Genomic DNA, 14,930 nt, shown 5'->3' on the forward strand with positions numbered 1-14,930 from the left:
TTCAACAACATCACACTCACAACATTCTCAATGAGGATTTAATAAGGGTTTTGCCTACAATGTGAGATACAATGTGAGAAACTTGACCTGTGACCTCGACCTGTGAGAAACTCTTGTCTGCTGGCAAGCCTCACATCCTTCAAACGTTCTTTTCACTGTGAATAACCTGTTTGAGTCCTTAAATGAACCCTTGGAGGATCAAAGGGGATGGAATTTGTGTGCAGTATTTGTAGTTATCTCTGCACTGTTTGTGCTTCTTCAGGAAAGAATCAGAGCACAATCAAATCAATAATATACAAGATTTCCACAAATGACTGTGTTATTTGTGACACACAAACATGTCTTGTTTAGTTGCTGCCATTAACATTTACCAGTTTAAAGTTTCCATTAATTGTCACTCAATCAATCCAAAATAACAGCACAGCTTTAGTGACATTTTTACAACACCGACCAGATTTTAACCCAGAGGTTATGGTGCATGTTACTATGGTGCATGATATTTTATTATTTAAGCTACACCTATTGCAACAGCATAGCAGTGCAGAGTGATACAGCAGTTTTCAAGAGCGCAGCCTCCTTATTGATTGATCAGGAAATTACCAGAAGCCTCTCTCATAAATTAATTTATCTAAATATTTATCTATCTAAATATATCGACTTTATTTGCACAGATGTTGTCAGGGGCTGTGGCCTTTTGTGGCAGGGATGTGATGAGAAACCAGGGCAGGGGAGAGATCAAATATGCAGGTGAAATGCATGTACAAAGATGACTGGAATCAAGGTTGTGCAAAACATTTAGTTAGCTGGGAGTGGCTGTGCCACTGGACCATTAAAATAAACATTGTTCCCTCAGCCCTGTTGTGGAAAATTACTAATCTGCCTGTACTGTGGAAAGTTACAGAATCTCTCCATTTGAGTCACACAGAGAAGTTTATTGATAAGTGCAAACAAGAGTATGTCGACATATTGCGTAGGTGGACACTGGGATGTGTGAGCAGCAACAGTGTTGATGCAGGGATGCAATAATCATCATATCAGCAGCAGGTAGGGGCAGAGCAAACCAGAACATGACAGTTTGAATAGGCTGCCTTTTTGCAAAGGTTGTGTTGGATATGAGATGCCACAGGGCTCTGAGTGACTCCACACCCTCCACCATGTGCTATGTGTCAGTTAAGTTGCAGTTATTTGTTTGAATTTAAGAAAATGCACAATGTAAGCAACAATGAATGAACAATGAACAGCATCTCTTAGGACTGATGCACCTGCACATGTTCAACTGCTGTTCACACAGACCTCTTCTCCACTTCAGCCTATAAAGTTCTCATTTGAATATATATTTATTTATAATAATAATAATAATGATTTTATTTGTATAGCACTTTTCAAGCTAGGAACACAAGTGCTTTCCATTGCATAGATACAACATAAAAGACAATCACTAATATAAAAAAGAAAAACTAAAAAATATATAATATATACTACCATTGACTTAATTGTTATTACTATTTACTTTGATTTATTTGAAATTCTGCACAAAAATATATGTTAGTTGAAAGTATATAAAGTACATATAATGTTATATAATTTTATAAATTATGTTTTTCTTTTGGTTTTGATTGACCAGATTTTATTATATTATACTTTTCATACTTGATATACTGTATAGTGGTGTGTTGGCATACCATGTGATTTGGGCTGAATGCTTGGTATGGCATGCAAATAAAAACTGGTGGTGCTAGATTAATGTCAGTGCATCATCAAAGTAATCAGGATTTATCCTCTAAATGTCAGTACAAAATTTCATGGCAATCCATTCCACTCCACTTGTTGCTGCGATATTTCAGTCTGGACCAAACTGGTGGACTGACAGACTAACATTAACCATCCCAAGACCTACACAGGCTAAAACACAGGATCTGCCTCCAGGTGCTTATCATTTAACTTTTCTTTTTTTTAACTTTTAACTGGTGCATAGTGAATCTGGGTCTTTGCTGGCAGTCTACCTGAATTGGCTGACAAGGCTTCACTCATGTACACCGTATACAGAATTTTCAGCTTTATCATTAAAAACATTGAAGAGGTGGAATATACATGTAAATTAAAGGCATAACCCCTGATTCAAATGATGGTGTAACAGTAATAATAATAAGGCTGTCTTAAACTCTCACCTTTACCACCTTTATTTAGGAGAATAAAATAATTAAAGAATGATAAAGTCCACATTGTAAGACTTACCCAGTCTGACATGTACAGTATGCCACATGGAACACTATAGTACCTCCTGCCCTGCGAGGTAAATACTTCTACTGACCCACAAGCATCCTAAATTCTGCCCGTCACTTTCTGAGGCCTCCAAGAAATCTGATGTTATCAGATAAAATAAGAGATAAGGTATTGGTGTCTCTTAACACTAGAGACAAAGTCGGAAAGATAGTCATTTGTAACATTATTAATTGGAGCTCTGGCAGTTCACACAAAAATGTGAAATGCATTTAACCTTTGTTTTAGTTATGTTGCTGTACGTGTCACTGCTAATCAATTCATATTTTAATCCTACAAGATATAACTGTGTACCTTTTAAAATAGCTCTAAAGCTTTTCACAATTACTACAGGTTGGTGCACAAGAAAAGACTTAATATGTGCCTCAACCTTCTCTGCAGCTGAGGAAATTCTGAAACGAGCCACAAGGCATGATTAGAAAATATTAATTTAAGGGTTGCAATCCTGTCTACTAGAAATGTAAGTATGTTTGGAGAGAAACGTAATGCCAACTTATTTACATTTTTGGCAACATAATGAAGAATAAGTTTTTATGCCAGGACAAAAAATATTGCTAACAACATGTTTCATTTCAGTCAGGACACTCACATCAAGGTTTTGAAAATGTGAACAAGCCTGACATAGTTTGTGCTCACAAACCACCCTGGAAGCGCCTGAGATACACAGGATTACACAGTGGATCAATGTTGTTGTATGCAGACTGAAGGAGTGCTAAATGTTAATATGGACCATTGAGAGAAATAGGCTGTGGTCTTGTGTGATTTGAGGGTGTATGGAACATGTGATTATAAAATGTACATGCCTGAACTACCGCGAGGCTCATTCTGTTTCTCTACCATATCTGCTCTTGCATCACAATATCTGCTCATAGGACTAAAGCATGATTTAACTTTTTTATGGTTCTGTTTGTGGTCTCGGTTAAATATTGAAGAAGTCAAAAATGTCTTGATGCAAGAGAAAGGATGAGTTTATTTTATGAACAACCTTTCTCTAACCTTAACCTGCTTTTATTATTTTATTATGCTTTTAAAGTGCTTTTATAGCCCAAAGCTAACCACAAACAGGACTCAGTATGTGATTCCCAGTCTGGTGTCATGGTTTTGCTCTCTGTAATGTTTCCATTTCAACATATTTGCCAATTTTTTAAAACTAAACTAAACTTTTATGAAATAGGGCTGTCAGGTGAAATTAATTGATTCTATCTAAAGTCCGATTGAAATCACATTGAACCACCATCAGTGCTCTTTGTTCGGCTGACTTTAGCTGGCAGACAACCAGTTTTACAGCTTACAGAACAAAGTAAACAAACTGCTGTAGCTACAAGTCATGTACAGACGCGTATCGCTAACAAGAATTTTGAAGACCAACGACCAAACCAGCATCTAGACGTAAATGACATTTGCAGGTATGTTTACATTCTGTTTAATGTGCTGCAGCTGAGTAGCTAATCAGCTATCTAGCTAACTGATGTTAGCGGTGCACGTTTAACAAACTGAGCTGAAGGAAACTTTAGCAGGAAAGCTAATGTGGGATGTTGTTCAGAGTCTGTGGCTCCAGGGTTGTGCAGCAGGATGCGTTTGTCAAAAATTATGTGACATATGTATTTTTCCATCCTCAAACTGATACAATCCAACTTTTCAGTTATGCCCTTGTAAATCCCAAATGCATGATCTGTCTGCTGTTTGTATAATTTGTCTGTTACATATTTTGCTACGTGTGTATTTGTCTTTGGCTCTTTATCCTCTTGATATTAATCTCATTAATCCTTCCCCCTGTAGTTGAGTCAGTCTTTAGGCATTGTGCATGAGGCTGTTGATGCATTAAAGCCAAAAGCTTAGAGTGTGACAAACTTAATGGATGATGTTTTAGACCAAACTGGACACAGAGTGTGCTGAGTATATTAAAGGTCGTCCATTAGTAACCCAAACAGTGGAATTAATAGAGGAAAGGAGGAAAGAATGAGTAGATGGATCATTTGGGACGGTTTTATTCTCCTGTCTCTGAATTTCTCTTTCACTTCAACTTCAGAAATTCTGCTGGTATAAAGACAAATTTCATTGCTGATATTGCAAATTCCATTTTCAAAGTAAACTCTGTAAACAAATCAGAGACAGCAGCTGGATTTGGAATCAATCTCATTTTGAAGGGAGCTGAATATCCTGACACCAATTTGAGGTGAGTTACAGAACTTTTATGAGTACAGCACAATAGTGGACATTTTGTCATGAATAATATGGAGGTTAGAGAATAAACCATTAGTCTTAAGTCTTCAAATACTACATTTTATATTACTTTTAATTGACAGTGGTCAAGCAAAACAAAACTATGTAAGTTAAGACTTCTTGATACAAAAAAGTTGTTTTTTCATCTGTTTTCATTTATCAAGGATTTTGAGGATCTTTAAAAAGTGAAAGTGTACTTATACAATGACTGTTATCAGTGTGATCTTTTGAGGTGAATAATTAACTGAAACTATGTAACTAGCTATAAAAAACCCTTGAAAACCATAATTGCTAGAGGCAAACAAGGAGAAAGTTCAAATAAAATAAAATAAACTTTAAAGCTGCATTTATTTATTTTTGGCCACTAGGGGGCAGTGGAAAAGGATGAAAGCCTTATAAAATAGTTATTGTTAACCTGTTAGCAAACAGCTGCCTATTTACAATCCTATCAAATTATAAATAGACAACTGCAACAACATTAGCATTCATATGCAATTGTGTTTACTTTTTAGCTCTGTTTTGGTCTCTACCAACTCTTGAGGAAAATATAACTGGCTGCCTACTGTCTCATTTTATCTGTCTGTTGTTTGGTACTGTGGGTTTATCAGAGCTAATTTGTATATTTGTGTTTGCATGTAAACTTATATAAAACATAAATGTAACATAAAACACCAGAAACTGAGTAACAATATATTCCATAATGACATGGTTTCCTCCAAATCTCTACTCAACAGGTCACAACACTGTAGCAACAATACAGTCCTGTCCAAAATCAAGCTACCATGACTATCATTGGAGCTGGCTTTGATGACCAGTCCCTCAGCAGTGAAGACAGTTTCAACTACTTCTTCACAGACACAGAGACTGCCAAAGAGACAGTCAAAGGCTCATACTTCCTGCGTGCTCAGTTGCTCCGTGGCCCAGACGCCTCATACCGGTACCTCGATCCTTCCCAGCAGGCCCTGATTAACGTAGGGGGCATCCGTTATGCCATCCCCTGGAGCACCCTGGAGGATTTCCCCCAGAGCCGCCTGAGTTGTCTGCGTTTCTGCTCCACTCTAAAGGAGATAGCAGAGTTTTGCGACGACTACGATGAGATGCGACATGAATTCTTCTTTGACCGTGACCCTTTGGCCTTTCGAGCCATCCTCAACTACCTGGCAAACGGGAAGCTACGGTTGCTGCATGAGGTCTGTAACATGGCCCTGCATGCTGAGTTGGTGTACTGGGGCATTGACATAGGACAGATGGAGTTTTGCTGTCGTCACCGCATGATGTGCTCTGTGGAGGAGGTGGCCGAGTACCAGCACAAGGAGGATGAGTGGAGGCAGAAGGCGAGGGCACTGAGGGCAAGGGCACTGAGGGCTCCTGTTGCGGAGGGCGGCCTGTTCCATATGCTGGGGGAAGCAGTGGAAAACCCTCATTCAGGCCTAGCAGGAAAAGTGTTTGCCTGCCTGTCTGTCATCATGGTGGTGGTCACTGTGGTTAGCCTGTGCATCAGCACCATGTCAGACCACCAACAGGAAGAAGCCACAGTGTGTATGAACCAAAGAAATGCTGTGCATGGGTTAGAGAGTCAAATCAAAATACAGAGCACTACCAACCCAGTCCTAAGCACATTACATCATTTGTTAAGAGTATTATAGTCTTAAAATGAAACTCTGAGTCCACCCCACCCAAAACGAAAGAATTACATTAAAGAGACCACAAGTAGCATTTCTACATCATTGTCAAATTACTACTTGGAAGTTTAATTCCTATGCTTGGATGTTAAATTAACACTACAGGTACCATATTCATCTCGGGTTGCCTCTTGAGGGATGATTAATGTGTGACGCAGGTAATGATGGTTTCCCTGGTATTTTAAAAAGTAATTCCCATGTTTTTGCGCGTTTTAGCCCATGATCATTTTCCAAAGCATGACATAAGTGCCCAGGTAGTCAGCTGTCTTTGGCTAACTTCATCACACTTAGCCATTTTCTGGCATTGCAGGATGAAATGAGTGATGGCTCCCAGATGTGTCTAGGATTTGAGGGTGCAGACCTGGGCAGATTTGTTAGCAGCACTTAGACTGGGCCCAGTTTGTGCCTCTCATGTATTAGCATACACTCAGGTCACAGAGGTAACCATCAATTTCTCTAAAACCCAGAAGGTCATATAAAAACACTCACAGTTGTTCTGACGGTATTTCTAGAATCCCCTAAAACTCTTCAAACCATCATCAAACATTGTCTTTGTTGTTTCCACAGGGTGAATGCTCCCAAAAGTGCCGCAACATGTTCGTGGTGGAGTCTGTTTGCGTTGCTTGGTTCTCCTTAGAGTTTCTTGTGCGATTTTTCCACGCACAGAGCAAGCTTGACTTTGCCCGTGACCCTCTCAACATCATTGATGCAGCTGCCATCTTGCCCTACTACATCTCTCTGTTTCTGGAGCTCAGGGATGAGTCTGTGCAGGATATTGTCGCTGGTGCAGGAAAGAGCAGCATTGATAAACTGGGCCTAATCCTTCGAGTGATGAGGGCCTTGCGTATCCTGTACGTGATGAGACTGGCCCGTCACTCTATGGGTCTGCAGACTCTGGGGTTGACCATCCAACGGAGTATGACTGACTTTAGCCTGCTGTTGCTCTTTATGTGTGTCGCTGTGACTCTCTTCTCCCCGCTGGTCCACCTCTCTGAGAGTGAGCTGGCGCCAAATTCTGCCAGATCCCCGCAGTTCAGCTTCAGCAGCATCCCGGCATCATACTGGTGGTCCATCATCTCAGTGACCACGGTTGGGTATGGCGACATGGTGCCGCGCAGCATCCCCGGCCAGCTAGTGGCGCTGGTCAGCATCTTATCAGGGATTCTCATTTTGTCTTTTCCTTCCACATCCATCTTCCACACCTTCTACCGCACCTACATCCAGATCAGGGAGGAGCACAAGAGGCTGTGGAAGGAGAAGAGGGGGGTAGAGCTTGCTGCTGAGGCTGAAGAAAGCATGAAAGAAAGAGAAACCTGTCCTGATAACTGGCCAGAAACTGATGTTTTTGGCAGGTCTCAATGATCCTTATTTCCTCCATGAAAGACATTACAGTGCTGGCTCAGAGCAAGACTCATGAACCTTTTCTTTCTCCAATAGCTTGTAGCTTGTAGTCAGGGTCACATTTCAGATGTCTATGAGTTGTTAACAGATTTTTCCCTCTAAACTTCTCACATGGTTTCATTTCAATAAATGTTCAAATGATCCAAATATTTCACTAAAAATCAAAGATTAGAGAAAAAGTCCAAGACTGAAAACAGATTTGTGTATCAGAACTTTGTTTTTTCTTCTTTCCTCTCCAATTAATCATCTCACGACCCCTCAGATTTATCTGGTGACCCTTTGGAGGGGCCCGACCCCTTGCAACCACTGGACTAAACTAGCTAACTGTATACAAAGTAGTTGAAACTAGCTCCACCTCCAGCAGCTACAACAGTAACGTGCTGCTTACACACTGATGCTTCAGTATTAATAATCTAACGATGTCATATATAATAATATATCAGTCAGAGGTACCAAACCACTACTTTTACTGCAATACTTTAACTACACGCTGATAATACTTACGTACTTTTACTATGTACTGTACTTTTAAATAGGATTTTTCCAAGCAGGACTTTTACTTGTAATGGAGTATTTTTACATTGCTGTATTTGTACTTTTACTTAAGTAAAGGATCTGAATATTTCTTCCACCACTGGATGTTAATGAATAACCTCCTCAAAGTAAATCTTGTCAGCTGGGCATTTAAGTGGATAATTTGATTATCAGCACACTACTTTATGCAGATGATGTAATTGTGGTAGTTGAATATGAAAAAGATCTGCATATTATGCTTAATGTAGTGTGGAATGATGCTAGAAGTGGAGACTAGTAGGAAACCAGGACAAAACACAAAAAGTACATTTCAGACAGCTATTTAGTTTCAAGAAGTGTAGTTACTGTTGATTTGCTGTCATATAAAGACCAGCAAGACTTTATTTTGGAAGAGTATCTGACTTTTAAGTTGGGCATTAGTGTTTAAGTTAATTCAGCCTGTAGAGTCAGACTATGTAAGGATTTGGAATACAACACTGTCTTGTGTGTGTCCTCTTTCAGATTATAATTCTGGCACTTCTGTGAACATGTATATTCTAACAATGTTCATTACAGAATTTTTTGCTCATTTCTGGGAGTTCCTAAATTGATTCCAGTTTTGGGCGATATGGGAGGAGAACCTTTAATAATAATGATCATTTTAATTATCTCTGTGCGCATACATTCATAGAATTCATTCACAGAAACAGGCAGATGTACCAGCAATGGCCTCCCTAAAGAAAAAAAGACTTTGTTTATTATGTGATTTAGATGAGATTGAAGACAGAGTCTATTCCATGTTTTATTGTTAATTATATGATTATTTCAGGGCTATAGACTTTAGTAAAATGTCTTTCATTTCTGATGAGTTCTTCAGATTAGATGATAAAAACATTTTTAGAAAGAAAAACTTTTCTGTGGCAGATTTTATGTGCAGAGCTGGGAGAGGAGACAAAGTCCTTTGTTTACAATATAACATTACATTAAAGATGTCATGGCTCTTGTCTGACAGATGGTTTTTGCTAATGGTTTAGGAATGAGATGTTTCAAAATCACACATGAGCGTAATCCTCCAGTATCTTTGTTCACGTTTCCACATACTTTGGGCAGAGTATATCATGTATATGAAGATTACATTACATTTATCACATTTGTAACATTGGAACATTTATCATAAAGACAGGCAGAAATTGCATTGATGTATGCGAACACTTCATATGTACAATAATACTGTATATGTTAAATTACTCAGGGATCATCATTCTGTGTCCAGCTCGTACCTATCAGGCAGTAAATACATTTTGGAATGCATTAAACAGTTATTACTATGCAAATATTACTATTTGCCTATGTTTCAAACAGCTGCACACTGAGATTGGATACATTTATTTATGTATGTTTCAAAAAAACAACTTTACCCCAAGAATTACTTGGTGAAAAGCCTGATGGGAAAAGGCAGCAACAATATGTTTAACATGTCAAACCACAAGCAGCAGGCTGCTTTTTGAACAGTATTCACAGACTAAAACACTGAGGCAGCTCAACTTTTCATTAAAAATCAATATTGCTGAAAAGAAGCACATTAGTCAAAGTCTGACTCCTGGCTGTCTTTTGTCCACTAGAGGGCACAAGAGTTCTGTCTCTCAACATAACAGTCATGATGTACTGGAAAACTATTGGAAGTAATTTAAAAATAGAGACCATTTGTTTCCCCACAGACTGCAGTAAAATAATACCATGGCAGTAATTGTTTCAGTGATTACACCCTGAAGGAAGACATAAAACTCAAACTTGGATGTGCCCATATTGTTTTGGTTCCCTGTGTTACATTTGCTAAACACTGGGTGGAAAAACGAAGTAGTAATCCCATTTCCACTGTCTGTGCCAGGCAGGTGCATCACACCTGGAAGTAATCTGCAAAAGCAGTGATTGTTGGATCCAGGTTGTGGTGATTCTAATACACAGAGGAGAGTAGGGAGAGAGAGGCCTCTGGAATACATACAACACACTGCAGTGCTACTGACGGTTATAAAGGAATGGAAAAGAGGCCAGGAGTTAATTCTGTACACAGGATGTTTGCCCCTGAGGAGAGTCGGTGATGCCAGGAATACACCAACAAAGACTGCCATGAGGAGGAGATCTGGGCTGTAAGACGGAAAGAACAAGAGAGAGCCAGAGAGAAGGAGTGGAACGAGAGAAGGGCAGTGGATATATACATATGCGTGTGTTTGTGTGTGTGAGCACATGTGATGTGGTAGCCTCTGTTCCCTTTTCTCCGCCCAGAGCCGCTCCATGGGCCAAGCAGGTCTGTCATTACATTTCTCTGGTACAAACTCTGGTCTGCAGAGGAATGTCTGCACCACACACACACACACACGCACACACACCCACATATACACCGAGCAGGTCTCCGTCTGACTCATTGCTCATTCCACTACAAACATTTTTACGCTTCACAACACACTCTCAATTAAAAAGGGTTAGTCCGCTCAATTGATCCTCACTGGCAATACTTGGACTCAATGCTGCTGTTTGTTTTGGACTTTTCACAGAGTAAAGGTGAGTGTGCATCATCACCCACCTGATTGTGACAGTAGTCACACTCAAAATCGAATTCTGGTGCTGAAAACAAAATACAAAAATGAGAATAGTGACTTTGTCCAGATAAAGAATGAAACCTGAACTGGACATTTGATCTTTATCTTCTCACACCATTCTCACCCTCTCGTACATATTGTTCCATGTGAGAAGCAGTGCTGTAGTCACAAAATTCACTAAAATGCAGACTTGAGACTTTACTTAGATTTGACAATGGCAAGACTTGCCTTACTAGAGACTTGTCTCTGAGGACTTGACTTGATCTGAGGCTTGACAGAAAAACTTTCACATTTTTAAAGTTTTAATCTTAATAAACATTCACATGCCTACAATGTTTTTAGTTGCTGTAATTGTTCCTCCTCTCCAGACTGGCTGTGAGGAGATCCCCTCCTAAATCAATTCCAATGTGAGTGATGGGGGATGAAATTTACAGTCTGTGTTCTATGCAAAAATGCATTACAAAGTTCAGCTGAAGCAAATACGAGGTTTCAACTCTAAGTTTGACTAATCAAGAATTTATTCTCCAAAGTTGCAGTCTATTTTGTACAAAATTGCTTTTTTGTGTTTCTTAAGAAGATTTCCACACAGACTGATGTGGCCTCATATCAGTTCTAGTTGAACTTTTGACTTACATTTTTGCACTGAAAAGGACTGTGGATTTGTCCATCACACTTGAATCATATTAGGAAGGGATCTTGTATTGTGTAAGTATTGGTGAGGACAGACCTGAAAAATTACCCTTTAGATTTTGACCTGGTACAGTAAAATCCTAAAACATTAATAATAATAATTTCACTAACAAAGACCACGCCATTTGAACGGTATAAATAGAAATTTTTTTTGGATTGTTGAGAGGGTTCAGGATTGGATGAGGATAGTGTATGGTGGGCTGAATGGGGGTCGAGGAGAGGGATGAAGGCGGGGGATGACCAAATGGAATCACAGAGAGGCTGGAGCGTCTAGGAACCCGGGGGTCGAGACTCAGGGTGGGGGACATGTCTCAATGAGCTTTCTGCTTTGTCATCCCCCAAAGTTAACTTCATTGGACTAAGTGAGAACGGGCTCTTTGAATGTTGCTGAGGTAGGTATGGAATCTTGGGAAGACTAGCGGTCGAGAATTTTATTCATTTAATTTTAACAGGTGGTCTGGGATTTCTTATTTGGAAGCGGTTGAAGTGGCTCCGGTGCGGTAGAACTGGCCAGATTACGGTTAGGAATGTGGACTGACTTTGTCGATGTGGGGAGACAGGTTGCCTGTGCGGAGAGTTAGTAGTAGTGGGCCAGGAAGTCTGAAGTGAGGGGTGAACGTTTGGCATAAGATGTTGTTCGGACTGACAGATAACATGCCAAAGTGTGCGTGAAACAAGGCTTGGTATGGCGCCCCTGAGGACAGACAGGGGGGGCGTTCAGGTAGCTTATTGGAGGCGAGCCACCTACTGCTGCGTCTGAGCACGGCAGGATGTCGTGGGATTGGGTAGTGTAGTTGTCTCGGAAAGCGAGAAATTGAGTGGGTCCATCAGAGGGAGCACCATGGCTCGGTGCAACAGTTGCTGTGGTAACGGCAGGACCAGAGGTGGCTGAGGGAAGAAACATAAAAGAAGGAGCTGCTGGAGCGGGTGGAGCCGAAAGCGTAGAGGTAGCTGCAGCTGAAGGAAGGGAAGAGGAAAGGATGAGGGGATGTATGTGTGGGGGTTGATTGTGCAGCCTGCGGACACGGGGATGAAAGAAAAGACGAAAAACAGGAGGGAGCAGGCACAGGGGAAGATACGACCTGGCCCTGCGAGAGGGCTGAAGCGGTTGGCTGCATCGTGACGTCATTGACGTGTGGCGTACGGGTGGCGCTGGGTGGGGAACCTGGAAGTGAGCAGCCGTCTGGAGCGGTGGTGGAGGTGGAGGCAGAGAGGAGCAGGAAGAACCTGGCTTTGTTGTCAGTTCGGCAAAACGGGATTTGTATCTGGAGTTCAGCGTGGTCTTCAGCCGGGGCTGAAGAAGTCTGGGCCGTGTTGTAGTAGGCGGCGTTGTGACGTCATCGGTGTGCGTCGGCCCGGCGGCGGACAATGAACTCGGAAGAGCGGGAGGATTTGAGCTGCCGGTGAGAGAGTTGATGGAAGTAGAGTCTGCATAGAGTTGGAAAGTTTGTCTTTATCATCGTTTTGTAGGAGTGGGATGACCGTCTCCTTGAGAGCTCGCTGGAGGTGAGCAAACATCCGGTTGTTAATCGCTTGGAAAAGAGCCGTGTCCGAGTGGGCCATTGCGTGGATGCGTGTGGAGTGTCTGGATCCCAGCTGATCAGAAGCACGGTGTCTGGAAGAGAGGGGTTCCACGTGGATGTGGTGGTGAAGGAGATATCACGTTGGTACTGCTGGATCTAGTCGTGGGTGGTATGTTGCCGAGGAACGTGGATCACGGAGCATGGGCAGGAGGTAAGCGCTTGCGATGCAAGCGTGTCATAGGTCGTGTGAGAACTGAGACGAACGGGAGAGAAAGGGGTTAGACACGCTTATATAGGTATGCACGGATGATTGAATTAGTGAGGCGCAGGTAATTGAATTTAGTGAGAGAGGGTCGTGGTCTTGTTCATGAACCTTTGTTATAATAATAACTCCATAGAAAAACATTTAACGACAGGCAGGTGTCTCTGTATGGAAAGGACTTCATCACTGTTAACACCACTGTGGAAGAAAAAATGTTCAAATGCTGTAGTCAGCAATAGTCAGCATTCAGAGAGAGTTGACTTGCAGTTTAATAATAATAACTTGACTTGGATCTGCTATAAAGGACGTCAGACTTGACTCTTGCCTTGACAAAACTTGAGACATGATTGGAAGCTGCCCCAACATACCAACATGATTTTTGTTATCTGTAGTTCAGATTTTCCAAATAGTTACATCTTGCCGGCTTTGCTCCTTCTTATGCGTGAACATTTTTCAATAAAAAAAATGCTTTTTTGTGTAAGCATATTTTTCAAATATGCTTACATATTTTTTTCACTCCATTATTGTACAGTAAGTGTTCCCATGAAAACCTCAGATCTGCGTGTATTTATAAAAACAGCTCTGTTTACTTATATGATCTTGTGCTATAATAACTCCAAAGAGTCTGTAAAGGGTATTTTAGACCAATAATGTGTAAGGATCATAAAATGTTTATCAGCCTATAGGGGGATCATGTAAACTTTCCAGCAAAAACATAAAAATCACCACAAGTGGCGCTGACAGATTTTCCTTCGACGGCAGTGATCTGTTAGTTGTTAAGTCTGACTTTAGAGCTCCTTCTTCCCCCTGACCTCACTTTAAAATAAAGCTTTATGTCTGACTCTGGCATCATTTCTGATGTGTGCGGACAACAGACTGGGGTGGTGCACTTCCTATGGCATTCCTTGAGAGGCCAAAGAGGAGGAGGACAAGAGGAATGAGGAAGAAAAGGCAAAAAAAAAATAGATGGAGTTGGATGAAGAGGAAGGGAATAGAAGCTACGAAAGTAGGGAGAAGACCTAAACAGTCTTGAACTGTGCCAGAGAAATCAACCAACAAATAGGAAGCCTAAAATGACCAATTCTGAATTATGCAGTATATCAGCTGACTTACTTTTAACCATGACTAATAATGATATATTGAACAGACATTCCAGAACATGTCTCGGATGGTGCAGAAGGCCGACAGGCTACTCTTAACCAACTTAAAAGACCTGCAACGCTCTCTTAAAGCTGCACTAATCAATATTTTTATATTTATAATGGATCAAATGACTGTGTATTATGAAAGGGGTGTGCACTCACAGTGATAAACCCACACAGAGTTATCACTCTCCAGTTCGCTTCATGTGTTTACAGCTGCAACTGTGCTGTTTTGGTTTAGTCTCACATTTCAGGACCAAACACACACAGAATATTGGACTTGCTTTCATTAGGTGGCCAGAGACATGACTCCAAATGAATGCTTATGTTCCTCTGTGTCAGGTGGGTGTGTTATAGGCAGCTGTTTGCTAACACATTCTCCACGTCAACATTATAAGGTGATAATATGTCTGTGTTTTATTTGCAGCTTCCTCTGCTGTCCCAAAGTGGGTAAAAAATTCAATTAATACAGCTTTAAGAAAAAAGTCAAAAATAGTTTTACTTGAGGTAGCTATAATTAATCTTTTATATTTACAATGGATCACATGACTACCTGCATATGAAAGAGATCACTGATAGTGTAGTGTGTTTTTCTCCCCACAGATTTATATTTTATT

At 40.7% G+C, this 14,930-nt stretch overlaps 1 protein-coding gene and 1 long non-coding RNA gene across 2 annotated transcripts in view; one reads left to right on the forward strand and one right to left on the reverse strand.

Moving 5' to 3' along the window:
* LOC137191953 (uncharacterized) overlaps positions 1-14,930 on the reverse strand; it is a 300,725-nt gene that overhangs the window by 185,372 nt on the left and 100,423 nt on the right. The gene's annotated exons all lie outside the window — the stretch shown is intronic.
* LOC137191943 (potassium voltage-gated channel subfamily G member 2-like) lies at positions 3,247-9,359 on the forward strand. Its single transcript, XM_067602447.1, has 3 exons — positions 3,247-4,456; positions 5,238-6,038; positions 6,753-9,359. The coding sequence occupies exons 2-3, from the start codon at positions 5,286-5,288 to the stop codon at positions 7,545-7,547; spliced, it is 1,548 nt and encodes a 515-aa protein (XP_067458548.1). The 5' UTR covers positions 3,247-4,456; positions 5,238-5,285; the 3' UTR covers positions 7,548-9,359.

Source organism: Thunnus thynnus, chromosome 10 (genome assembly GCF_963924715.1).
Source record: "Thunnus thynnus chromosome 10, fThuThy2.1, whole genome shotgun sequence".
In the NCBI taxonomy this organism is placed as follows: Eukaryota; Metazoa; Chordata; class Actinopteri; order Scombriformes; family Scombridae; genus Thunnus; species Thunnus thynnus.